The following is a 26,430-nucleotide window of genomic DNA, read 5'->3' on the forward strand; positions in this document are numbered from 1 at the left end:
GAGGTGGAACTTAATATTAGGATAATATTACTCAGTGGTTATAGTCTAAGGGTCATATAAAAGCCACCTTCTTGAACTGCATCTAGTGATGGAGCTCAGAGAGTGTTTGTGGTAGAGTTCCTAAACTTAGACCCAGTGACAATGAAAGCATGGCAACATACTGGATGTTTTGTCAATTTGAGGGTAAGTTATAGGCAGTGCTGTTCCTATGTGGCTTTTGTCACTCTCTGTGTTATTGGTCATAGGTTTGTGAAATACTGTCGAAGAAGCCTTACTTCTTTGTGAATGATATAAACTGCAGCTACTCTACACTGGGTAAAAGGTATGGATGTCTAGAATGGTTGGTGGAGTGGTGCTGTTTAAGCAGGATATTTTGCTTTTGAAAGTGTTGAGTTTATTAAGTATCATTGGAACTCTACCCTTCCACACAGGTTGAGTGTATATCGCGATACACTCTTTCATCCATTCTATTTACCAAAAGGCTTTGAGAAGGGTTTAGAGGGGGGCAAGGTTGGTAATGAGTCTCCTACCACATGATATTCAGTCCCAGCTCTATTCATGTCCTGTTTCTGATCCATTAACAATTCAGAATGTATTATTGTACCCCAAGGTTATAATACAATGTGTGCAAATCTCTTTACCAGAAAATAACCATGAAAATTGCTGGAACTTGTATCTGCCATAAAAGGTGATGCCAGTTTAAGACCGTCTTTCTGTTAGTACAGTCGCCCCAGCCTTGGCACTGATCGACTGACATGTGCATCTCATTTGAACAAGGTCAACTGCTATTTGTGCTGGAGCAGATTAAAATGAGGAAAGCAGGTGGATGAGGCAAAATTTTAGCTGACAAGTTTCAGCAGGTAGCAATCTGACCTGGTAGTTTTGCAAACATGATTCTACAGAGGACCGCAGTAATTTTAACCCCAGGTCTTGATACATTGTCAATCCACATTTTAAATTAATTTGTGACAGGGCAGCATCACTGATAAGACCACAATATAATGGCACTGCTGGTCGACCTTGAGAAGTTGCTGATAATCTGCCTGCTTGAACCACTGCAATGCTCTGGTCAAGGTGCCCCTGGGCAGGGATTCCCAGGGTTGATAAAAATGTGCGGATGGCTAATAATTTCTAAGGGAGGATTCTCTTGGCCTTGAATGGGGAACATGTAGGTGAAAGCATTCCAATGTGCATGTTGTTTATGACCATATCAGTGACAGAGAGCATGAATTTGGAAGGTGTCTTTGGAATAGCTGAGGTACATTGCTGCACTGAACTTTGTAGGCAGTGAACATTGCAACCATGGTGTACCACTGGTGTACCACATTGGAAGGTGGAATGAGTGCCAATTAACAAGTCATTTTGGCCATCAAAGCCATTAGGCTTCTTGAAATAATCCAATGCAATCTTGAGGAAAGCAGTTTAATGCCCTGTCCCACTTATGCCCCTGTCCCACTTAGGAAACCTGAACGGAAACCTCTGGAGACTTTGCACCCCACCCAAGGTTTTCGTGCGGTTCGCGGAGGTTTTTGTCAGTCTCCCTAGTGGTTGAAAATGGTTTCCGCTTCTTCTATGTTCCGGCAATTATTTCAAAAAATTAAAAACCGCAGCGACTAAAAATAGGTTGCCGTTTTAAAAATCGGTAATTTTTTAGTCAAAGCCGGTTGCGATGCTAGTTGAAGGTGGTTGCTGGAGGTAAGACCTTCCACTACCTGCAACCACCGGCAACCACCTTCAACTAGCATCACAAGACCTTCCACTACCTGCAACCTCCGGCAACCACCTGCAACCTCCGGCAACCACCTTCAACTAGCATCGCAACTGGCTTTGGCTAAAAAATTACGATTTTTAAAACGGCAACCTATTTTTAGTCGCGGCCGGTTTTGAATTTTTTGAAATAATTGCCGGAACATAGAAGAAGCAGAAACCACTTTTAACCACTAGGGAGACTGACACAGAAACCTTGGGTGGGGCGCAAAGGCTCCAAAGGTTTCCATTCAGGTTTCCTAAGTGGGACAGGGGCATTACACATTCAGGATTTTATAGTTGTGGGGAGGCTTTGGAGAGTCAGGCTTTGCTGAGGTACATCCATCAGTTTACCCAGCCTCTGAACTGTCCTCGCAGCCATAATCCATTGATTTGTACTGGTTAAATTTCCAGTCACGTTTGGCTACAGGATTTTGATGTTGGCCTAACTGACGGCTGCAGTATTGGTGAACTTCCAGGGGAGAATGGATGGAAATATGAAGGGATGAATGGATGGAAAATGAATGGATGGAAAGTGAGTGTCAGCCTAGAAAGTTTGTACAGTCATTTGACACTGAAATTCAGGCACAGACTAGCTTTCTACAGAATGAGATGGGAGTTATTTATGACAACAGGAGTTCAGTGCCAAGACATCTCTTCTATCCCACCTAATCCACAAATTCTTTAATCCCTCACGGACCAACTTCATCTGCATCCAGCTCAGTACTTGCATAACTTTTAACTGCCTCCAATTTCAAAGCTTAGGTCAGATAATTTTTTTAAATAAAAAGTTGATCAATTTCAGGAACGTGCATTTGTAAATAGGATGGTAAGTTAACTTCCCAATCCATTAGTTTTCCACCAGGCAGATTGGGTTAAAAATCACCCCCATGCTTTTCAACTAATCCTCTTCATATTTCATTATGCCTGGAGCAATGTAGTGCCACTACCATCCTACCCGACAATGAATTAACACAGTTTATTCAGCAAGTATGAAAGGCCTCATAAATCATCAGTGACAAACCTTTCTGAGAAATCCAGGTTTTACTCACATATGGAACAAGCCCATCATTAGTCACTGTGAATGTATATATTACACAGTACTACACGTTCATTCTTCTGAATTCACACAGACCTTATGTACTCACATCTTTATGTGGATTGGATTGAAAAAATAATGTTTTTCAAATGTGGGTTTAGACTTAAACAGGCTTTAAATCAGGTGATCTAAAGCGAGGATAGATAGGTATATTTGCTGCATTTCCCTCCTATTCAAGACAGGTGCGACAAATTCAATTTCTTGATTTTATTTTTGTGAATCAAAGACACTCTTCAAAATTTACCCTTTCTATTATATTTACATCGGATGATTGATAAACAATTAATGTAAATTAATGTTCTGTTGGCAAGTTCGAGAGGGGGTTAGACATGACGGGCCATTTGCATCTGATGATGGCGTCTGGTATCTGAAATCTAATCTGCAGAAACTGAAACCTCTATCCAGCTGCTGCAAAAATTATATGGCTATTTTGTTTAAATTTACAAAAGGATTAGATTAAGCTGGTTGATGCCCATTCTTTAGTCACCCTCAAATATGGAAATAGTGATCCATGGGTGCCCATCCCCAGTTGAGGACAAAACAAAACAAGAGCTTTTTTTATATATGCCTGAAGGAGGTGTGGGGGACAGTTATGAATACCAGTAAAGGGATGAATATCAGTTCTATAAACCCAATTTAACAGTTATTTTTAGAGCAGCGGTGAAAGCGAGGATAAGGAGAGCCAAAACAATTTTCCCCTGAGTTTCATTTTGCAAAGACTGGCATACCAATACAATTGCAAAGTGGGGTAGTTGGTGGGACACCAGCTACCTCATAGTTCCAGTCACCCAATTCAATCTAGACCTTTGATGCAGTCTACATGTACCCCTTGTGACGGCATGGGTTTGTTCCGGGTGTTACATTTCCCTTCCATGTCCCAAAGATGTGAAGGTTAGTGTGTTAATTGACCTTTGTATAATTGTAAGTGGTGGAATCTGGCAGAGTTCATGGGTTGCAAGAAAATTCATACAGAATGAGATTGTTCTTTGTTGTGTGAAAAATAAGAAAACGTAAAATCTCAGCCTAACTCAATAATGCTGAATAATAATTTGGTCAATAGCTTTACATCAACAACAACTGCATTTATATATCATTTATAACAGTGCAGAAACATTCCCAGATGTGTTACAGGAACTTAATCAATCCAAATTAGACAGAATACCGTATCAGGTGATACTGTAACAGGTAACAAAGGTTTGGTTAAAGTCGTAGGCTTTAAATATTATTCTAGAGAAGAGAAGAGAAGTTTGAGAAGTCCACAGTTTAGGACAACGTTGGCTGAAGGCTTGTCTTCAACAATGAAGCAATAAAACTAGGGAATGATAAAGTCAGAAATTAAAAAAAAGAAGAAAACTGTAACATTCTCCTACTTGCAAAAGGCAAACTATGAATAGAGAGGGTCAAAACAAAGTATTGTACGTAACACAGAGGATATCACAATTAGTTTGTGGTTTAATTGAAACCAGTGAAAGCCAAGAAGCATGAATGGGGGTGCGGGAGGGGGTGCAGCAAGTGAGCACTTATGGACAAACAGAGATTTGTGTTAATATGGTCACCATGGCAGATCTTCATTTATGGGGAGTAGGAGGAGGATGGCTAGTAATGTATTGGATCAAGGCTTAATTGAAAATGGCGTGGGTGAGCATTCCAGTAGTATAGAATAGAAGGTAGGAGCAGAGTCATGTGATATATTTTGTATTACCTTCAACAAAATTATATCATTCAATATAATCGATGAAAGGGTATTTGACCTGAAATTTAACTAATTTTTCCTTTTCCACAGATGTTCCCTGATGGTTACAGTTTCTATATTTCCTTGATTCCTGCAGTATGAGAAAGGATTTTCAAATTTTGTTTTCCTTTACTGCTGATTGCCTTCTCTCCATTAGATAAATTCCACAGGATTCTGCCATTCTTCCACCCAGCTAAACTGGGAGATTGGCAGAATATCTGCAGAGCACGGTCAGTGCTGGTGGTGGGTTTCTCTCACATAGAGGCTTGATAGAACCAAACAACATAGTGTTTCAAGCTATAAATTCTGAAACATAGAAACATAGAAACATAGAAAATAGGTGCAGGAGTAGGCCATTTGGCCCTTCGAGCCTGCACCGCCATTCAATATGATCATGGCTGATCATCCAACTCAGTATCCTGTACCTGCTTTCTCTCCATACCCCCTGATCCCTTTAGCCACAAAGGCCACATCTAACTCCATCTTAAATATAGCCAATGAACTGGCCTCAACTGCATTCTGTGGCAGAGAATTCCATAGATTCACCACTCTCTGTGTAAAAAATGTTTTTCTCATCTCAGTCCTAAATGATTTCTCCTTTATCCTTAAACTATGACCCCTTGTTCTGGACTTCCCCAACATCGGGAACAATCTTCCTGCATCTAGCCTGTCCAACCCCTTAAGAATTTTGTACGTTTCTATAAGAAACTTCTAAATTCTAGCCAGTACAAGCCGAGTCTATCCAGTCTTTCTTCATATGAAAGTCCTGACATCCCAGGAATCAGTCTGGTGAACCTTCTCTGTACTACCTCTATGGCAAGACTGTCCTTCCTCAGATTAGGAGACCAAAACTGTGTGCAATACTCCAGGTGTGGTCTCACCAAGACCCTGTACAACTTCAGTAGAACCTCCCTGCTCCTATACTCAAATCCTTTCGCTATGAATGCTAACATACCATTCGCTTTCTTCACTGCCTGCTGCACCTGCATGCCTACTTTCAATGACTGGTGTACCATGACACCCAGGTCTCGTTGCATCTCCCCTTTTCCTAATCGGCCACCATTCAGGTAATAGTCTACTTTCCTGTTTTTGCCACCAAAGTGGATAACATCACATTTATCCACATTATACTGCATCTGCCATGCATGTTCCCACTCACCCAGCCTATCCAAGTCATTTGCAGCCTCCTAGCATCCTCCTCACAGCTAACACTGCCCCCCAGCTTTGTGTCATCTGCAAACTTGGAGATGTTGCATTCAATTCCCTCATCCAGATCATTAATATATATTGTAAATAGCTGGGGTCCCAGCACTGAGCACTGAAGGGTCCATTATTACACATACTCCTTGGCCAACACTCACATGTCTACACGTTCACCGGGAATTGTAGATAAGAGATGGGAATGTACTGGCCAACCCCACATCCAGATCATCACAAAATTTGCACATCAAATGATTGAATGTAAATAATACAGCCTGAAGATGAATCTTGGAGCTTTCCTAATACAAGAGGTCAGCTATGAAGATGGGGTCAAGGAAAGAGCGTTCACGTCGCGGCCCTGTTTCCATTAATCTTTCCACCTCTATGCACAAAAAGCACAAGAAGCACAAGAAGAGCAAGACGCGATTGTATGTTGATACCGAGAAGTGTGTTTAGCTCTGGCTGAACGATTTCTACTCTTGTGATGTGGACTCAATAAGAAGAAGCTATCAAGACAATCCACAAACACACCAAAGAAACAATCTTTGGAAATTCAAGGGGAGAGTTTACCCTGTTTATTTAACCTTACCGAATAAATGTGTCAGAGTGAACAATATTTACTGGCACACAGTTTTTATTATCCCAAAAACAGATTTGTGATGAAAAGTATACCCTGAATAATGAATTAAATAGCTCGGAAAAATCATAGTTCTTATTATTTGCTGTTGGCTTGGACAGCTCATAAACATCCTCACCTTTTATAACATGTTGCTGAATACTTTCCAGCACTGCTTGACACAGATCCTCAACACAAAACAACAACACATTCCAGGCAATGGGACTGTGCTCAAAGTAGGGTGATTTTACCTTAATAACTGAGGTTTCCATTCTGGAAGGGGTACTTTGTACTTGTGCTGCAGCTGCCAAATTAGCAATAGTGGTAAGGTGGTTCATCTGGCTCATTGCCATGGTAACTGATGCCGGAGGTAGGCTAACAGGGATAAGTGGATGGGGCATCATCATAAATGGGAGCTCCAGACCTGAAAAGGAAGATAGTCATTAGAATGGTGTAGGAATTATTAGTACAACTGACTCTGAGAGTAAGGCATGTTAGGAATAAGGTTTAAAGAGGATGTTTCATATTCAGTGATTTGTAATTCAGTATTTGTCCCTCTGTGTTCTTCCTTCATTTTGTTGTTGCAAAGAAATCCACAGATATCCTAAGTGTAAGCATGATTTCAAAGGCTGAATCCACTCAAGTCCAGAAGACCTTGGTTACCACTGAAATTTCATTCTCAGTTTGCAATTTTTTTTAATTTTCCACTAATGTTATCTTTTTGTTTATCCAAAATATTCTGCTTGCAGCCAATGAAGATAGTTTTCCAGTCTTAAGGTCAGTTTGTCAAATCCAAATATTTTCTTTACTGATGAGTTATTCCAGCATTTTGTATCTGTCTTAGGTATAAACCACCATCTGTAGGTCTTTTTTTTTTAATTTTATATTTCATTTACAGATTGGTGGGATTATCCTGACAATAATAGCTAATTTTGCAAAGAGACAATATATTAACAAGAATAATATTTATTCACTGATGAAATGTAAAACTCAAGGGAGTGAAATTCAGCTTCAACAATGGAGCGAAATGACTGTCAGTGAGTCATTGTTCATTTCACTTCACTCACCGTAGAATTTCATGTTAATTTCGCCACCCCAGTTCTTGGTTGATGCCCCTGCTTAGATATAGCCTGCCCAATAAGCATCAAACATTGAACAGGTACTGATCATCCTTTCAAAATTAATCACAGTGTTCTAGTCATACATCACGGAAAAAGGCCCTTTGGCTCAACCGACCAAAATGCCTCATTTGCACAAGTCCCATCAGCCCGTGTTTGGCCCAGTTCCCTCTAAACTGTTCTAGTCTCAATTAGAATAGACTCACCATCCAGATAGCAAAGCAAGGCACCAATCAGTTGTGAATAATTATGTCACATCAGATCTGAACATTGTGCATATCCCCCAGAACATTTTGTCACCTGCATCATTAGTAATAAACTTCATCCATATTAAGAGAAGGACATAGCAATATAATGGCACTTTAATCCTTGCACAAACATTGTATGGTGCTGATACAGATAAACAATCTTACAAAGTTTTGTGTCTCAGCCCGACCCCTTATTTGATGCAATAGGATTGCAAAGTCAGTTATAGATCTCTGTGCATTCTCATGCCAGTCCTGTCTATTTTGTTGCTTTGTTATATAGGAACATGTAAATATATGAATGCTACAAACCAGAAACAGGAGCAGATTGGAAACACAAAGAACTACAGATTCAGATATCTTGAGCAAGACATAAAGTGGTGGAGTGACTTGGTGTGACAGGAAGCATCTGTGGAGGAAATGGACTGATGTTTTGGGTCGCAGGAAGGGTCACAACCTGAAACATCTTCTATCCATTGCTTCCACAGATGTTGCCTGACCTGCTGAGTTACTCCAGCATTTTTTGTTTTGAACAGTAGTAGGCCACTGCTCCACCATTTGTACAGATTTTAGCTGATCAAATGGTGGAGCTGCTCAGATTATAAGATCAGCCTCGCATTCCTGTTACCCTTTGTTTAATTGAGAAATATCTATCGTTGGTTTCACCACCCACAGAGGAAGAACTGCAGGTGTCACAAAGTGTCAGAACAATCTGAAAGATATCATTTCAACTATCTCTTTAGATAGGCAAATATTTATTTTAGAGTATGGCCCTCAGTACTAAATTCTTCCACATGATGAAACACCGCTACACAGCCACCCTGCTAAGATCATTAGGATTTTATATTTTTGTATACATTTTTTCTTACGATATCCATCCTGAAAATGAGATTAAAGAGGAATAAGTTTTGCCCCTTAAGTATCAGATTTTACCTACTTAGGAATAATTTTTGCTTCATGCCACAATTCATAAGTTAGACCAGCATGACAGAAGCAATCTTAACCATGTAAGACCAAATTGACTCAGTTACTTTAATCGTTTCATGTTGCAGGCACCAAACTATAGAGCTTGGGAACAACAGGAACTACATGAACTATAGAGCTACAGGAACAAACAGATGAACATAAAAATCTAAAAAACTAAAAATAGGATGACAGAGATTACGCTGGATGGGAAAATCCAATGCCAAGGTAAATAATAAGCAGGTATATTATTAATTGTCAGAAGTTCATATTTAATGAAATACACCTTTCATTGTATTGTCATTTTTCATGAATAGATTTGATTAGCATTTCAAGATCTATCTGACAATGCGGCTAAACCAAACACCAATCATCAACCTGTGACTCTGCCTTACAATCGTCAATGTTTGCCTTCAAGTTTTCACACAATATATATAATAGGCCATTTCAAAAATCTTCCACATATGTAATAGGTCCCTTTCTAATTCTTTGAGCTGAATAGCAGTGATCAAACCTATTCGGAGCATTGAGGAATTGATGAGTTTGATTCACATCAGATCCATTGTTCAAATTGTTACAACTCATGGTTAATTGCATCCATTTGGATATCCATTGAAATGAATTGAGCCATGGATACTAAGTATACATCCCATACTTGGAGCAACCAGAAGGATTAGTTAGTATCCAAAAACAGTTCAATACCACTGACTATATACCCCTGAGCTCCCAACAGCAAATGTCCGTCGAGTTGTGTTCCTCATCGAGGTTTACCATTGTATTCCCTTCTAGCAGATGATAGATAGGGAAAGTTATAAATGAATTTGAACAGCACTGGAAGTTTGGAGAAAAAAGGCCAAAAATACAAGCGAGGAGCTTTGAAATCAGCCAAATAACAAATGTATCATTCAAACTATGACATTTACACTTATGAATCATCCTCCAGTTCAAAAGTGCTCAAACTGGTCATCGCTCAAACAAAACGTGTAAATGATAAAACCTCAAAATAAGAGGACACACACCACACAGATGCAAGGCAACAAGGGGAGATCAATTATCACTAGCAACAGCCATGCATTCGATTAAATTATCCAACATTCTAAAAGGATTAATACAAGGTGTACAATGATGCTGAAAGAATAGATCAGCATTAATCCAAGGATGAAGTGCATAACCTTGTGCTATCAATTATCTGTTCTACATGTACCTCAAACCTTTTTTTTTAAAGTGTGATTTAATTTGTGATTTTTATTTGTGCAATGAATACCCCTTGTGATGCGGTTGACATAGCTATCTGTACAGTAATTAAATAGGTGCTGACTCCCTTTGACCCATGCAAGTTGTTTGCAGCACATAGTTAATTTACAGCTAGCTCAGCATTCCCATCCAACATGGGTATACCTGTACTTACAAAACAAAACTGGCAAATACAAGGACATCTGATGACACAGAAAGTTGTCCTCACCATTAGGTAATAAGTGGTTCTGCTGAAGGGAGTTGAGGGAATGATTTACTGCGAGGTTGTGCTGGCTGGAGAGGGCAGCATGGCTGACAGAAGCCTGTGTAGATGGGGCAGTGGGAGACTGCAGTTTCTCTTTATCCCAGGAGCCATCGATGCTACCTGTAGGATAGGAAATAGAACACATTGTGAGTGAGTTGACCTTCACCAGATTTGTCCTCTGCCCAGTGTCAACTGCTCAGCAACCTACGCCTTTGCTGGGATTGGACTGCATATAGAACTGATTCTGTTAATTACCAACAGAGTGATCTAAGCAATGCTGCTTTTCCTGCCCCAAAGAAAAAAATATCATGTTTTTGGGTAGATATTGCAAGAATAATAGTTTCCTGATAGTCCGTTTGATCGATTAAGACTTATTCCGTTTGATCGATTAAGACTAGTTCCCAGGACATAATCACAGCATTGTAATAAAGAGGAGCCACAGATGCCAAGTTTATATCAAGATAGACACAAAATGCTGGAGTAACTCAGCAGGTTGAGCAACATCTCTGAACTGATACTTAATGTGACTAGTCCATTTTTTCCAGAGATGCTGCCTGACCTGCTGAGTTACTCAATCATTTTGTGCCTATCATTATTACAGTGTTAGGGTACATATACTACTGAACAAATTCTTCCATCATTATGTAATAATAATAACTTTATTTATAAAGCACTTTAAACAACTGCAGTTGCCACAAAGTGCTGTACATGAGAACTCATGGACAAGAAGTTATTACAAACCATTAAAAACCGTAAAACGAAGGACTATAAAACAGTAAAAATTAAAAGACATTAAAAGCACTAAAAACAGGAGCAATGTCTCAGCCAGTGTCGAAAGCCAGAGAATAAAAATTAGTTTTTAAGGTGGATTTGAAGATGGACAGTGAGGGGGCCTGTCTGATGTGCAACGGCAAGGTGTTCCAGAGTGCCAGAGCAGCAACAGAAAAGGCTCTATCCCCTCTGAGCTTCCGCTTAGACCTTGGTACCTCAAGGAGCAGCTGATCAGCTGACCTGAGGCACCGGGCAGGAGCGTATGGGTGGAGCAGCTCAGAGAGGTAAGGCGGGGCGAGCCCATTCAACGATTTAAAAACAAATAAAAGAATTTTAAAATGAACTCAAAAGTGCACTGGGAGCCAGTGAAGGGAGGCCAAAATTGGCGTAATGTGCTCCCTCTTTCGAGTTCCGGTTAAGAGGCGAGCGGCAGCATTTTGAACCAGCTGGAGACGAGCCAATGAAGCTCGTGCGACTCCAGAGTAGAGTGCGTTACAGTAATCCAGCCTAGATGTAATAAAGGCATGGATTACTGTTTCAAAATGCTGCCGCTCGAGAATGGGCTTCACCTTTGCCAGCTTCCTTAGGTGAAAGAAGCTGGACTTAACCACCGCGCCTATTTGTTTATCTAGTTTAAAATCACCATCCATCCTAAAACCCAGGTTTAAAACTGTTGGCTTTACGTACAATGCCAGTGGACCCAAGTCAACAAAGGGAGGTTCACGGCAGCCATTGGGGCCAAACAAAATCACCTCTGTCACATTTCCTCATAGCTCAACTGAAGTTCAGGTTAGACAGATATATAAATGGTGACCAAATAGTGCTAATTATTTGTTACATTCATATATGCTTATAGACAGAGGGTATGGAATAGAAAATCACAGCTGACATGGTTTGGACTGTGTTTCCAGAATTGGCATCAATGAGTGGAATTTTTGTGGCCAAGCATCTTATTAGAGATATAAGGTCAAAAGGTCATAAGTGATAGGACTGAATTAGGCTATTCGGCCCATCAAGTCTACTCCGCCATTCAATCATGGCTGATCTATCTCTCCCTCCTAACCCCATTCTCCAGCCTTCTCCCCATAACCCCCAACAGCAATATACATATTGGTTTGCTTTTGTAGCAGTGATGTATTTTCACTCCATGGAATAACATATAGCACCTGAAAGGTGTTCTTATATGATTTGGAATTAATCCTTTCAGCACATCATGTTTAAGCCTGCTTGTAGAGTGACCCCATCAATTCCATCTCCCGCTTTATTTTCCTGTAACCAATTCTTTGTTACATGCCCATCAACACCCTTCTGATTCTCTGAACCACACTTGGATTATCTTAATGCCACCAACTAAGTGTTTTGATACTTTAGTAGAGCAGGTTGACATGGTGGTTAAAAAGACATACACAATTGTGGACTTTATCAACAGAAGCACTGAGTGTAAAGATAGGGAGGCTATACTGAAAGTTTATAAAAAACATTACCTTAGTTTCAAATGGAGCATTATGTTAAATTCTTGTTGTCAATATAAAGAAGATATGAAGGCATTGAGATGGCCCAGGAAATGTTACAATATAGCTTCTTGGAATGAAAGACTACAGTCAACACGATCACTATAGAGAGCTTGTTTCCGTTATTTTTGGAAAAGAGAAGGCCATGAAGGACGAAATAGATAGATAAAATCATTATTCTCCTACCATTCACTGACACTTAGGATAATTTGGAGCAACCAATTAAGATTTTTGATAAGGTACTCTATCAGCAAAGCTGAAGCACATGACCTAAAATTGACATTGATAACAATGCTGGCTAAGTAACAGATATAGAAGGGACATGGTCTAATATTTTACAAAATAAGAGAAGATGAACAATGGTAAAGCTCTCCAGGGATCGCTGTTGGGACAAATGATTTTTAGACCTATAAAACATATAGATTTTAAGTGAATGATCAAGAATGCAAATCACAATTTCAAAATTTGCAAATGACTCAAAACGTTAGCCACAAAGAGGATAATATTATAGGATCTAGTGATATAGGTTCAGGATATACACAGACTGGCAGAATGGTCAAGCTCATGGCAGGTGAAGTTTCGTGTGGAGAAATGTGGTGATGAATTTTGCTTGACAGAATGAAGAGATACAATCCAGACAAAGGATACTGTTCGAACAGGAGTGCAGGAGCAGAGGGACCTGGTGGTATGAGCGCCCAAGTAATTGACAACTCAGGGCACGTTGAGAAAGCAGGTAATAAGGCATACTTGATTCTGGGTATAATCAATTGAGATATTGAGTACAAAAACAGCTGAACGTTTATGAAACACTGTTCCAATTTTAACTCGAGTAGTGCGTTCAATCTTTATTGCCAATATTAGAAAAGATGTGAAACCATTAGAGATGGTCCAGAAAAGATTTACAAGAATATTTCCTGGGATGAGGAATGACAGATACAGAGAGAGAGAGAAGGAAAGTAGAGAGAATCCAGGGAATTATAGGCCAGAGAGTGTCACATCAGTAGTAGAGAAACTATTAGAGAGGATTTTTCAGGATAGGATCTACTCCCACTTGAAAGAGAAATAGGTTAATTAGTGATAGTTAGCTTGGCTTTGCACATACAGGTCATATCTTACTAACTTTATTATGTTTTTGTGGTGATGATAAAGTTGATTAATGAGGGTAGGGCGGTGTCCACATGGAATTTAGTAAGGTATTTGATAAGCTCCCTCATAGCAGGCTGGGCCAGAACATTAAATTGCACAGGATTAATAGTGACCTGGTTATATGGATTCAGAACTAGGTTACTGATAGAAGATTGTGGTGGACGGAGAATATTCAGGCAGGTCTGTGACCAGTGGAGTTTACCAGGGATCTGTGCTTGTGATATATTAAACCGACTTGGATGTAAACATGGAAGGGTTGGTTAGTAGTTGCAGATGACACCAAGATTGCTGGGGTGTGGACTGTGAGGAAGGGTATTAAAGTATACTGCATGATATAGATCAGCAACATAAATGGGCAGAGAAATGGTAGATAGAGTTTAATCAGAGCAAGTGGGAGGTATTCCACCTTGGGAGGACATATGGAAGGGGAAAATATACATTGCTGTACAAGGGAATTTGGGATCCAAGTCCATACCTCCTTGAAGGTGGCAACGTAAGTAGAGAGCGATAAAGGAACTTTGTGGAGGCATTGGGAAGGGTATAGAGGAGGTTTACAAAATGAAGCCTAGATTAGGGGGTGGTAGCAACAGGGAGAGGTTGGACAGCTGGATTGTTTCTCTGGAATGCCCAAGGTGGTGGGGCGATCTGATAGAAGTATATACAATTACGAGTGGCATAAATAGGGTAGCCAATCAGAATCTTATTTCCCAGAATGGAAAACAATCAAATATTAGAGGGCAGAGCTTTAAAGTGAGAGGGTGATAATTAAAAATATGCAGGGATCTGAACAGTGTGGGAGGCCAAAGACACAGAAGTCAAAGTGGTAGTGGATGGAAAGATTAAAGTGACAGAGTTGCTCAGGGTTGGCTTGCTGTCTCAATGGAGGTGTCCTGTATCCAGTCACCCAATTTTCATTTTGTGTCTCCAGCACATAACAGAATGGTTTGTCAGCACTGAATGCAGTGCACCAAATTATGAGAAGTTTAAAAATGAATACTGACAGTTAAGACCAGTTTGACCATGGCCAAAAAACATTCAGCCCATATTTTAGGCATGGGACATTACCCAAAAAATCAGTCTCCTTATTTATACCTTCTGCTCTGACAATATTTCAAGTTACCAGTTTGTCTTTTGTTTTAAGTAAAAGCTTAACCTCACCATTTATTAATCGACATTAACATTCCTGTAAGGTATGCACTTTTCACAAAATGATGTGTATTTATGTATTGAGAATACTAAATTTGTTAATTTCCAGTTTTGTTCAACTCTACTGCTTAAATGACATCTGTATGGCAGGATAACTTAAAATCCACATCAACAGTCTAAGACTATTATACTGGATTTTAATCAATCCAAATTGCCTACGAGTTCCAATGACACAAAACCTATTAATTTAGATTTAATATGAATTAAGACTTAATACAGATAAAACCAGTCTGTACAAAGTATGTTGTGAGCCTTAATGAATATTAACTATGAACTGCTCTGAGATAACCTGCTTTAAAAATGAATAGGCTTTAGATTAATTTAGACTGCAGATTACACTCATTATTTGCAGCAAATCCAACATTCTGAGTTAGAGAGAGAGAGAGACCGATAAATTAACACTGATAGCATTTGAGCAAGTTGTACAAAAATCTGATTTTTTTACGTTCTTAAGGTAGCAGCTCAATTTGGCACAAGCTAATTTTTTGTGACTTTGTTTCTAAATTAAAAATAAATTAAGTTCTGTTGTTGGAAGTGAAGTGTTATAAAATGTCCATCCACACGCCTGTCCAAATCCCATTCCAAATCAATAGGATGGGAGTTGATTCAGGAGATAGCTGTGGAAGGATGGCGGATGTTGATATTTGAATTCTTACCATTTACAGCAGCATGCATTTTAAACACAATCAAATGCCCAGAGCTGAATCAAGGTCAAAGATTGAGCCACAAGCCGAGAGTTTAGCACTGGACTCCTAGAGGTAGGTTGTATGCAAAGCCAGAGGACAGAAATGCTAAAGCATAAACAGATTCTATCAGGGAATTCTGGAGTTGGGGTAAATACTTTTGCCTCTATTTAAAATTCCTGAATGATATAAACAGGGTGGAAGAATTATTTCAAACCAAGTTCATCCCAGATCAATGAGATTCACTGCCTCACTAAGAGCTACCAACTTCTTCTGTCACGAGACACCCATTGCAAACATCAGCTGTAGATTTCTGGGATCAAAGGTGTGCTACTAATCTGGCATGTAGGCAGAATTAAGGGGACAGTGTTTGAGTATGTATGGATAGGTGGGATTGAGCATTTAGTAGAGTCCTGAAAGGCAGGCGAGGAGAGGATTTATCTAATGCAGCTCCCAGAAGAGATCCTTATGACTATGTGGTCCACAATCCCCTGCAATGCTCCATTATTCCCCTTTTGGAACTTATGGCAATTTGACCCAGTGGTGTCCAGAATGCCACAATGTGACCCTGAAATAGTGATTGTTGTGCCAAATTCTGCACTAACCACTCACTCATGATCCAACACCAAGATACTGAGGCATCACACTTGACCACATGCTGCCTTACCAGCAACACCTCCAGAATATCAGAGCCTGGATCCTGACAAGGGTGAACATCATAGAGAAAACCAGCCGATATCACTAGGGCAGCAGATTCAACATACTCGATTCTGTAGTCTGTTCAAGACCAACTTGGCATCAGGGACTTCATATAAACATGACAGAAAGCCATCTCTGAAAGCAATGAATGTCTACATGTTTAAGTCTGCGATGAACCTCCTGCAGTCTGCAGAGAAGGTATTCTCCTTGAAGAATACCAATGGGTTGTAGCCAACGATGTACACTAATCTGAAAAAGGACACCTGGTAGCCTGTTTGAAATCCTTGAACACAACTAACGTCAGCCTGTTGATTATGCACCTTGTAGCCATTCCCACTCATGGATCAGGTGATGGAGTCCCAAGCTTTCATGTAACCATGCACGGAAAGCATTGTGTTACCATCAAATGCTTCAGAAAGGCAGGGGATGGTATCTCCACCCACTCCACAAGTGAGATATGAGCATCAACCTAAACAGTATGTGTGGCCTGACACCTAAACACTGCAGATAGGCACAAAAAGCTGGAGTAACTCAGCGGGTCAGACAGAATGTCTGCAGAAAAGTAATAGGTCATGATTCGGGTCGAGACCCTTCTTTAGACCTCGACCTGAAACGTTACCAATTCCTTTCCTCCAGAGATGCTGTCTGACCTGCTGAGTTACTCTAGCCTTTTGTGTCTATCTTCGGTTTAAACCAGCATTTGCAGCTCCTTCCTACACCTAAACATTGTACCACTGTTCTGAGAGACTAATTGTCAGGGACATCACAATCATTCACACTGTCTCACCTTGAAACCACTGGATGGAATGCTAACCTCGACCTAAACCATGACTATTTCTCCAGCCATTGCAAGTACTGTATATTCTATACACTGACAACAGCTATTTTCCTTTGCATAAATAATTAAGTAAAATGTGTCATGCAGTTAGATGTCTAGGCATTCTGCATTGACTAAAGTTTCTGTAATTCACTCATAATTGAATGAATATTAAATACAAAGTAAGATAGTTCATTTAGAGAGGACTGTGGATATATCTTTGTATTCAGCACTGGATTTACAGAGTTATTATTTCTGACGATGTATTCCTATTCTGGTTAATGCCATAAATATGTTGTTAAATGATGGGCTCTGTAACGGGTTTTGAATTTTGGCTGTTTCCACCACCAAACCATGGCCGGCATTAAGGACAAAGCATAATTCACTGTCACCTCAATACTTGTTTCTTTATTTCTATCACCGTAGGTACCACTTTCAAGCAGCTATCGAAGGTTTAAAGTCTCCATATTCCTATCGAATTCCTGGCCCCATTTAAAAAATACACAACGCAGCAAAGCTTTTGTAAGACAAAATTAATCTCAAGGTTCAATAATTATAAACTGCTTTCCTGATTTTATTAAATGTTAAACCTGACCCATTCCCACCCACAAGTAAATTATGGTCTTGCTTCAACCAGCTCCCACCATTTACTCATTACCCCTCAAGCAGTTTAAAGCACAGACATTAACTTTCAATACACTGGGGTGTACACTACATTTGCTTGATTTGGGTTGATTTCCTTGTTGTTTTGAGGTCCCAAAGGCCTTCACATTTGCAAAAGAAAAATTATAGCGTCTATGCATAAACACAGATGGAAAAAAGGGGATATAAGAAATTAAGGAACCCTTTTCTCTGCTACCCAGCAATTCCATATGGAAGTGCTGACGAGGCCCAATAAGAATGTTAAAGCTTAGGTACACAAAAATGCTGGAGAAACTCAGCGGGTGCAGCAGCATCTATGGAGCGAAGGAAATAGGCAAGGTTTCGGGCCGAAACCCTTCTTCAGACCTGTTAGAGCTTTCCTGACTGTTGCACCTGACTGTTGCACCTGTGTAGTATATTGTGGGAGTACAGAGTTTCATGGAGGTGTGACCTCCCACTCCCCTTCTGGACCTAGCTGTTCCGAAACAGACTGAGCTGAATGACTGGATATACTTCATATCAAGATATTCAGCCTTGCTCCAAGTGAACTTTAAATGTGAGCGAGTGTGTTTTTTGAATTTTCTAAATTTTTTAAATTAGTATTAATGTTACTAATTATTTTACATGCTGAATATGGCTTCAAATGAATTTATCACTTGTTATTCATTATTTTTTAATTCGTAAAACATTTCTAACCTGTTTATAAAACATGAAGTCTAAAGATGAGGCTTACAAGAGCGGGGATGCAGATCTCTACAAGATCAAGTACAAGCTGAGAAGAGGAATTGGTGCTGCCTATGAAAGGTACTCTGAGAAGTTGAGGAACAAGTTCTCAGCTAGTGACTCTTCTTCAGTTTGGAAGGGCTTGCAAAAAATCGCCAGCTACAAGAGAAAAATCCCCCGCTCCTTGGACAATCGCCAGCTGACCAATGACCTGAACGAGTTCTACTGCAGGTTCAATAAACAGAAACTTAACCCTGGAACCCCCTCCCCGACCAACACTTCACACCTACTCACAGTCTGGTTCTGCAAAGACTGGGCTCTTTCTCACCCACCCCTCTCCAATCACCACTTAACATCCACTTACAGCCTGACTCCAGTCTGCAAAGACTGGGCCCTCGTATATGACCTTGCTGCCCAACATCAGACTGGCCACTGCTCCATCACCAACAATAGAAATTGAGGAAGTGGAGAGGCTATTCAGAAGGCAGAAAAGCCAACAATCTCCAGGACTGGACAAAGTTTCCCCCTCTGCCCTCAAGCTCTGTGCTGAACAACTGGCACCGGTCCACACAGACATTTTTTAATCAGTCCCAGCAAACCTGTACTTACCCTGCCTACTTCAAAGTCTCCACTATTGTCCCTGTCGCCAAAAAGACAATGATTACCGGTATTAAGGGCCTGTCCCACTTACGTGTCCTTGGCACGCAAATTATGCGTCCTCGGCGTCGCGTTGAGTCGCACGGGCATCGTATGGCCGCGCGGGGCCGGTCCCACTGAGAAGCATGGAGGGGTATGGAGTTGTGCGCAACATTGCGTGGGGCTCCGAAATTTTTGTAGCGAACAAAATCTTCACGCGCCAACGGCCTGTCGCGGAACTGACGGCCAAAGTGGGACAGGGCCAAGACCCTGGCGCGACGCAACGTCTCACCTTCAACAGCAGCAGAAGCAGGCAAACGATCACCAAACTCAGCCTGGGGCTCACGGCCGTTGCGATCCGGATCCGACCTCACTTCTACTCCCAGAGCGGGGCCAAGAAAACTGAAGAGAGACACAAAATGCAGGAGTAACTCAGCGGGACCGGCAGCATCTCTGGAGAGAAGCAATGGGTGATGTTTCGGGTCAAGACCCTTCTTTCAGACTGAAGAAGAGTCTCGACAAGAAACATCACCCATTTCATCTCTCCAGAGATGCTGCCGGTCCCGCTGAGTTACTCCTGCATTTTGTGTCCATCTTCAAATGACGTCACGCACTCCAGACAGCTGTGCGGGTGAATGAAGTCCCGAGGTCACCTACAGGTTTGTGTTTATGCAAGGACACGTAAGTGGGACAGGGGCTTAAATGACTACAGGCCTGTTGCACTGACCTGTGTAGTCATGAAGACCCTTGAAAGACGTGCTGGCCAAGCTGAAAAATATCACAAACCCCCTGCTGGACCCTCTGCAGTTTGCATACTGGCCCAATAGATCAGTGGTTGACACAGTCAACCTAGGCCTGCAATTCATCCTCCAGCACCTATACCGCCAGGGGACCTACGCAAGGATTTTGTTTGTTGATTTTAGCTCTGCATTCAACACCATTGTGCAGAGCTTCTACACTCCAAACTCTCCAAGTTGACTGTGCCTGAACCAACTTCTTGACAGGCAGAAAGCAGCATGTGAGGCTGGGAAAGCACATCTCGGACCCGCAGACCCTCAGCATAGGAGCACCGCAAGGCTGCGTACTCTCGCCTCTCCTTTACTCTCTCTACTCCAATGACTGCACCTCCACAGACTTCTCTGTCAAGCTTCTCAAGTTTGCGGATGTCACAACCCTGATTGGACTGATCCAGGATGGGGAGGAATCTGCCTGCAGATAGGAAGTGACACAGCTGGTGTCCTTGTGTCTTCGTAACAACCTGGAGCTCAATGCTCTTAAGGCAGTGGAATTGATGGTAGACTTTTGGAGAGCTCCTCCTCCCTCCACTCACCATCAGCAACACCACTGTCACATCTATGGAGTCTTTTAAGTTCCTTGGAACCATCATCTTCAAGGACCTGAAATGGGGGGCCACCATCGACTCCACAGTCAAAAAGGCCCAACAGAGGATGTACTTCCTGCAGCAGCTGAGAAAACACAATTTGTCACAGGCAATGATGGTCCAATTCTATACTGCCATCGTAGAGTCTGTCCTCACCTTCTCCATCATGATCTGGTTTGGCTTAGCGATCAAGCACGACATCTGGGGGCTGCAACAAATTATTTCAATGAGATCGCCAGTGGTGGAGCTCCAACCGTCGCGGCCTTGTCGACTTCGGAAGCTGTGGTCTCCGATAAGGAAGCGGCCGTACCAGGTGTCCCAAGCCGCTGAGAGGACTCTCCCGACGCCGGACCAACATCACCCGGTGAGAACGGCCTGGAACATCGGGCCTCCGTAGAGGTAACTGTGGAGGCCTCAATAGGCCCGACTATGGGTGAACTGGGGTTAGGGACTGGACTTTGTGCCTTCCCTCATAATGGTAACCATTGTGGGGGGATGTTTCTATGTTAAATGATTCTTAATTTGCTCCATTCCCAAGATGGCTGCCGGAAGGGAGAGTGAACGCTGGCGCAATTAGCTGCCGCTGCTCTCTCTTTGAATTGTGTCTTTGAATTGGGTATTGTTGATGTCTTTATTATTTATTTTTTAAATTATTTTTGGCGTTATTTTTTGTTTTGTTTCATTCTGCTTACATGTTTTTTATTCTGTTACTAAATTTTGTACGGTGTCCTTGAGACTCTTGAAAGGCGCCCATAAATAAAATGTATTATTATTATCTGATGAGCTGAGAAGGTTATTGGCTGCAACCTTCCCCCTATTAACGAACTGTACACTGCAAGGGCCATGAAGCGAGCGGGTATGATCATCTCTGACCCCTCTCACCCTGGCCACAAACTCTTTGAAGCACCTCCATCTGGAAGGCGACTCCGGACTGTCAAAGCCACCACAGCCAGACATAAAAACAGCTTTTTTCCACGAGTAATAACTCTACTCAATAACCAAAAGTCTGTAGCCTCGTTTTGCTCTGGTATTTTATTTCATTCACATATTTAAACTACAATGTTTTATTATTAATGTTTAATGTTTTATGTGTCATTTTTAATTGTTACTCTATGTCGTATTGTTACTTGCGAGCGGAGAACCAAGGCAAATCCCTTGTATGTGTACATACTTGGCCAATAAACTTATCCATTCATTCATTCATGCAACCTGTTTATAAAACATGAAGTCATTGATAGTACAGGCAGTCAAAAGACCTTCTGCCACCTTTAGTCTAGTTGGCGTTGAGAACCCACAAAAGCTAAGCACAACTCTGGGCACCCCACAAGAATTACAGGCCAGATCCAATGCGACCTGGTTCATTCAGTCATTAAGGTTGCTCCTTTCCATGATGTACACGAGTACACATAGATACTACCTGACCCATTGAGCTCCTCTAGCAATTTGTTTTCTATTTATCGTGGTGAACCCTGGTCCTGAAGTCTCCCACAATAGGAAACATTCCCTCCACATCCACCCCCACATCCACCCTGTCAATAGCTCTCAAGATTTTACCTGCTTCAATCTCTTGTTCTCTTCTAAATTCTAGTGTATTCCTGGCAATCTTGGTAAACAAGTTATTGGTGAGTAAGTGGTGCTTGATAGTGCTGTCATTGACCCTTTTTATCTCTTTATTGATGATTAAGTTGCCTTTAAGGAATATATGTCCTTGCTTTACATTTGTTTATCCCTTGTCCAAATCCTGATTGCAACACTACTGATGCTTCCTGTACCTAATGCTCGCATGCTAAATTTGGCATCAATCTTCATATACATCAGATGAACATTCAAAGCGACTCTGACAGGGATGACAAGCCAGCTGTGCCCCAGGAATCTTTTTATGCTGACTTTTCATTGTTTGAAAGAAAAGCACAAATCCTATTTTTTTGCTGAATAAATAAATTAGTTTGGCCTTTATGTGCAATGAATTATTGATACCCCCAGAGTGTATGCATTTGAATAATATATAAAATATAGCCTCCAAAACTTATTCATTAAATTGTAATTTATGTAGAATTTATATAATTACAAGACATTGCATCTTTTAATTGGTTTCTTAAATGACGACCCCCTTCCCACCTCTATTGCCAAGCCCCCCCACACAGTGACAGATTATTTTGACCCAAGAGGAGTATTAAATTCATTTTTATTTGCTCACTGGTATTAATGTTATTTTTGGAAAGAAATGAAAAATAATGCAGGGATTATACGATTTTATTTTACTCTAATCAGAGAATTGTTTCCATTGCAAACCAGGTCTGTCATCCCAAATTGTTCTATCATTTTAAACGGGACTATTGATTAAAACTGTAAAGTGCACTACAAAGCAACACTTAAGACTTACAGTAATGTGTTTGGAAAAGATGTGTGACTAATTTGGTTTTCAGACAGAGCATAATGCTGACATTATGTAACCGGGGGTGATAAATGGGATACATTCAGTCAAATTTCCTTCAAAATGCATGCGTTAGACATGTTTCCATCAGGTCGCACCCTCACCTATGTGTCAGAGGTTGCAAATTCATATCCATGGAACATAAATTTCGGCAAAGGGCTATAATGCTTGAGAGACTGTGCATGGCATTTCTATCTCTTCCTAACCCTAACCCAAATACCTGCCTATATTTGCTTTAAGGAGCACTGTCCACGGCTATTATAAGCTCTCCACAAAGATCGCAAGGAAGAAAGACCATTTGCGACAGTGAGGAAGAGTATAATGTGCGGCCAATACTGGGTACTGCCATTTAACACAAGCAATTGAGGATACTTCTCTGCCCGGAGAGCACAGGGGCTATCAATGGACCCATTGTGCCTGTGCCAGCTCTTTCAAAAAAACTCCTTGATGTAATCGCACACCCAGCTTTATCCCGCCGTCACCCTATATGTCTGATTCCATTTTGAAAGCTCCTGTGGGATCCGAAACTACTTCTACCATGTGCATCCTACTTCAAAAGGTCACAGGCAGATTTGGGAGTATACCCTGTGGGCAGCATAGCTGTCACCTTTCCAAACAGAAGCTTTCACAGATCACGTCACTGCCGTGGTATTGATTCATAGAGTGTCAGGACAGTTTCAATGTTTAATAAGGAGGAAATACTAAACAGGTCCATCTTACAGGAAAAACAAGGCCGCTCAGAGGTAGCCCAACGTGACTAGACTAATCTGAATCCACGTTAAATCTGTGATGCAAAATGCCTTTGGCTTAATTATTCATTACGCCTTGATTCATTATAAATCAAGGATTAAATTATCATTTTCAACATTAAGGCTGCAGTCATAAATCATTTGACAGTTCACCTTTCTATGTTTATTCCAATTAAGACTTCGAACCAAACCTGGAAAAAAATATGTTGAGCCCTTGTGGAAACCTATTAACCAGGATAAACTTTGGGGTGCTGGAGAATAAGATTATGATTTATTTTGTAATTATTCTCTCATCACTGATGTGACATAAAATAAAATATACCAACATTGGATATAGATTCAACTAAAGGACTGAACAGGATAGAGGGACAGAATAGCCACTGCAATGCAAGGCAGATCCTATTGTGGAAACAGCATTGCACTTTTCACTTCATTTGCAACATTTATTTGACAAGCATGAAAGAAAAGTTGCTACAGATTTCATATTTAGCCCTTAACTGAGTTTTTATTGTTTACTCAAAAGCTGCAGCAACCAGAATGATGAATTAAATTAAATGACTTGACCCACACAGATTATCAACTGCATACATCATCTAACTAAACGGGACTGAGAGATACATAAAATATCACTTGAATTTTTACCAGTCTTTGCATTACTCTTCGTGCAATTAGGGTGTCTCTTTGGAGATTCGTTGCTTTTGAAAAATCTTAAAATGAAATACCTTCTAAATTGTATGCTGTTGATTTATAATCAGGCATTAATGCTTGAAAGTTAAATACTGATAAAAAGATTCATTTCCATATAAAAGCTACCTTACTAACCTACAACAGAATTAATTCTGATGTAAAATACATCCAAGGATGCAAGGAGATTAAACAACTATGGCACTACCTTGTTATTACAGCTCTTATCGAACAGTGATTCTGTATCAATTACGGCTCACTCTGTTAGACTCAATTAAAAGCTCACTTTACAAGCTGCATGAATGTGAAATACTTAATACATGGCAAAAAGCAAATTCAGTTTGTTAGTCTGACTCAAATTCACCTTTCAAGGCTGAAAAGAAAGCCAAATGATATTCTTCCTTTGAGAACAGTACAAAGCTGCTTTGATTTGAATAAAGATAATAAATAAATTAACTTCATTACAGATTCTAATCGGATTTTTCTTGCAATTAAAATGCCGACTGATCTCAAATGGGCAACAGAAGTGGGGCAGCAATTAGACTTGGCATTGCTGGCACGGCAAAGGAATAATCATTTGCAGATGGACATACAATCGCTGCATTAAGAACTTGTGTATAAAACAGAACCAGTTTAAAGCAATGCACCTGATTGACACATCATCTACTACTCTAAGCTCTCCCTTCAACCATTTCTTGCCGTGTTCTGTAGGATTAACAAAATTCATTGCAACATATGGCTAAAGGTTATTTAATAGCACTTCCCAAATTCATGAACCTGAAAGTAAAACCACATGCACACGTTGCCCTCTGAGGCATTCCATCCTGTTCATTCATCATCACTGGATCCAATCAAGCCGCTCACTAACCATTAACAGTATGGGAGTATCTATACTAGAAGGACTGTGGCATTTCAAGAAGGCAGTGTCTTCTCAAGGGCAACCAGAGATGGGAAATAAATGCTGGCTTTGTCAACATACTGGAAATAAATTATATATGTGATAAGAAACACAGTTATCCTAGAGCATTCAAACAAGTGCATTGGAAGGAAAGTACAATTGGACACAAATAAAGCTTTGGTCAGAGTCCCTGATTGAAAATGTTAGTAACACAATACTGAAAAATGTGTCATATTAGGAATGAGGTTTCGATGGGGAAAAAAAAGAGGTCAAATGGCAAGGAAGGTTAGTGGTTGAGTGTGTGGGTGAATCTTTGTTGAAGATTATGCCTGGTAAGCAGTCAAGGAACTTTTGGCTTTAGACTTTAGAGATACAGCATGGAAACAGGCCCTTCGGCCCACCAAAGTCTGCACTGATCAGCGATCTCCCAGTACACTAGCACTATTCCACACGGTAGGAACAATTTACAGTTTACAGAAGCCAATTAACTTACAAACGGTATGTCTTTGGAGTATGGGAGGAAACCGGAGCTCCCGGAGAGAACCCACGTGGTCACAGGGAGAACGCATAAACTCCATAACAGCACCCGAAGTCAGGATTGAATCCAGGTCTCTGGTGCTGTAAGGCAGCAACTCAACTGCTGTGCCACTGTGCCATCCCGAACTAGAAGGATGGATTGGGGTCAAAGGTGGATTGAAGTCCAAGGATTGGAGGCTGCCAAGGACTGGTTCAAGTATTGAAGAGGGGAGGTTGGAGGAGAGTGTGCAAGATATTGAGTGCTCCATCAATGTCCTGAGGTAAGGGATCACTAGTCAAGGATTTGGGAGAATTGAGAAAAGGAACTTGGGCCAGGGGATGTCATGACCTCATTCGATGGATGGGTTGTAGAATAAATGGTCCATGTGGGGGTGGGCAGGGAAGGGTAATGGAAGGATAAAAGATGGCATGGGACCTACATGGCAGCGGTCCCAATCCAACGCTATCCACCAGGAGAGTGCCATGATGGCCACTCCAAATGGGAAGCCCCTCGCAATGCTCCTTATAATGAATTGCATTAGGAATGACACATGTGAAACATTCTGGGAATTACCAAGATGAACTTCCAGAGTGATTCTTGGAAATAGCTGACTCTCCTAGTGGTAGCATGCTGTAAAGGTTGCAAATTTGTTTGCTCCCTTAATTTTTAACCCTCACTTACCACTCTTTCAATGTTACTTGACTTCAAGGCACGGT

General features: G+C 40.9%; 1 protein-coding gene across 7 annotated transcripts in view; it reads right to left on the bottom strand.

The window, feature by feature from the left end:
• The window catches only part of LOC129697950 (dachshund homolog 1-like), a 559,880-nt gene that overhangs the window by 127,795 nt on the left and 405,655 nt on the right, over positions 1 to 26,430 (bottom strand). For 4 of the 7 annotated variants that reach the window (XM_055636698.1, XM_055636696.1, XM_055636697.1 and 1 more), the window contains exons 4-5: positions 10,182 to 10,337; positions 6,645 to 6,817 (exon numbers count right to left, since the gene is read on the bottom strand). In XM_055636698.1, coding sequence (XP_055492673.1) covers positions 6,645 to 6,817; positions 10,182 to 10,337 — 329 coding nt within the window. The remainder of the gene's footprint in view (positions 1 to 6,644; positions 6,818 to 10,181; positions 10,338 to 26,430) is intronic. The other 3 variants (XM_055636701.1, XM_055636700.1, XM_055636702.1) reach the window with 1 other exon arrangement.

This window comes from Leucoraja erinacea, chromosome 6, assembly GCF_028641065.1.
Source record: "Leucoraja erinacea ecotype New England chromosome 6, Leri_hhj_1, whole genome shotgun sequence".
Classification (NCBI taxonomy): domain Eukaryota; kingdom Metazoa; phylum Chordata; class Chondrichthyes; order Rajiformes; family Rajidae; genus Leucoraja; species Leucoraja erinaceus.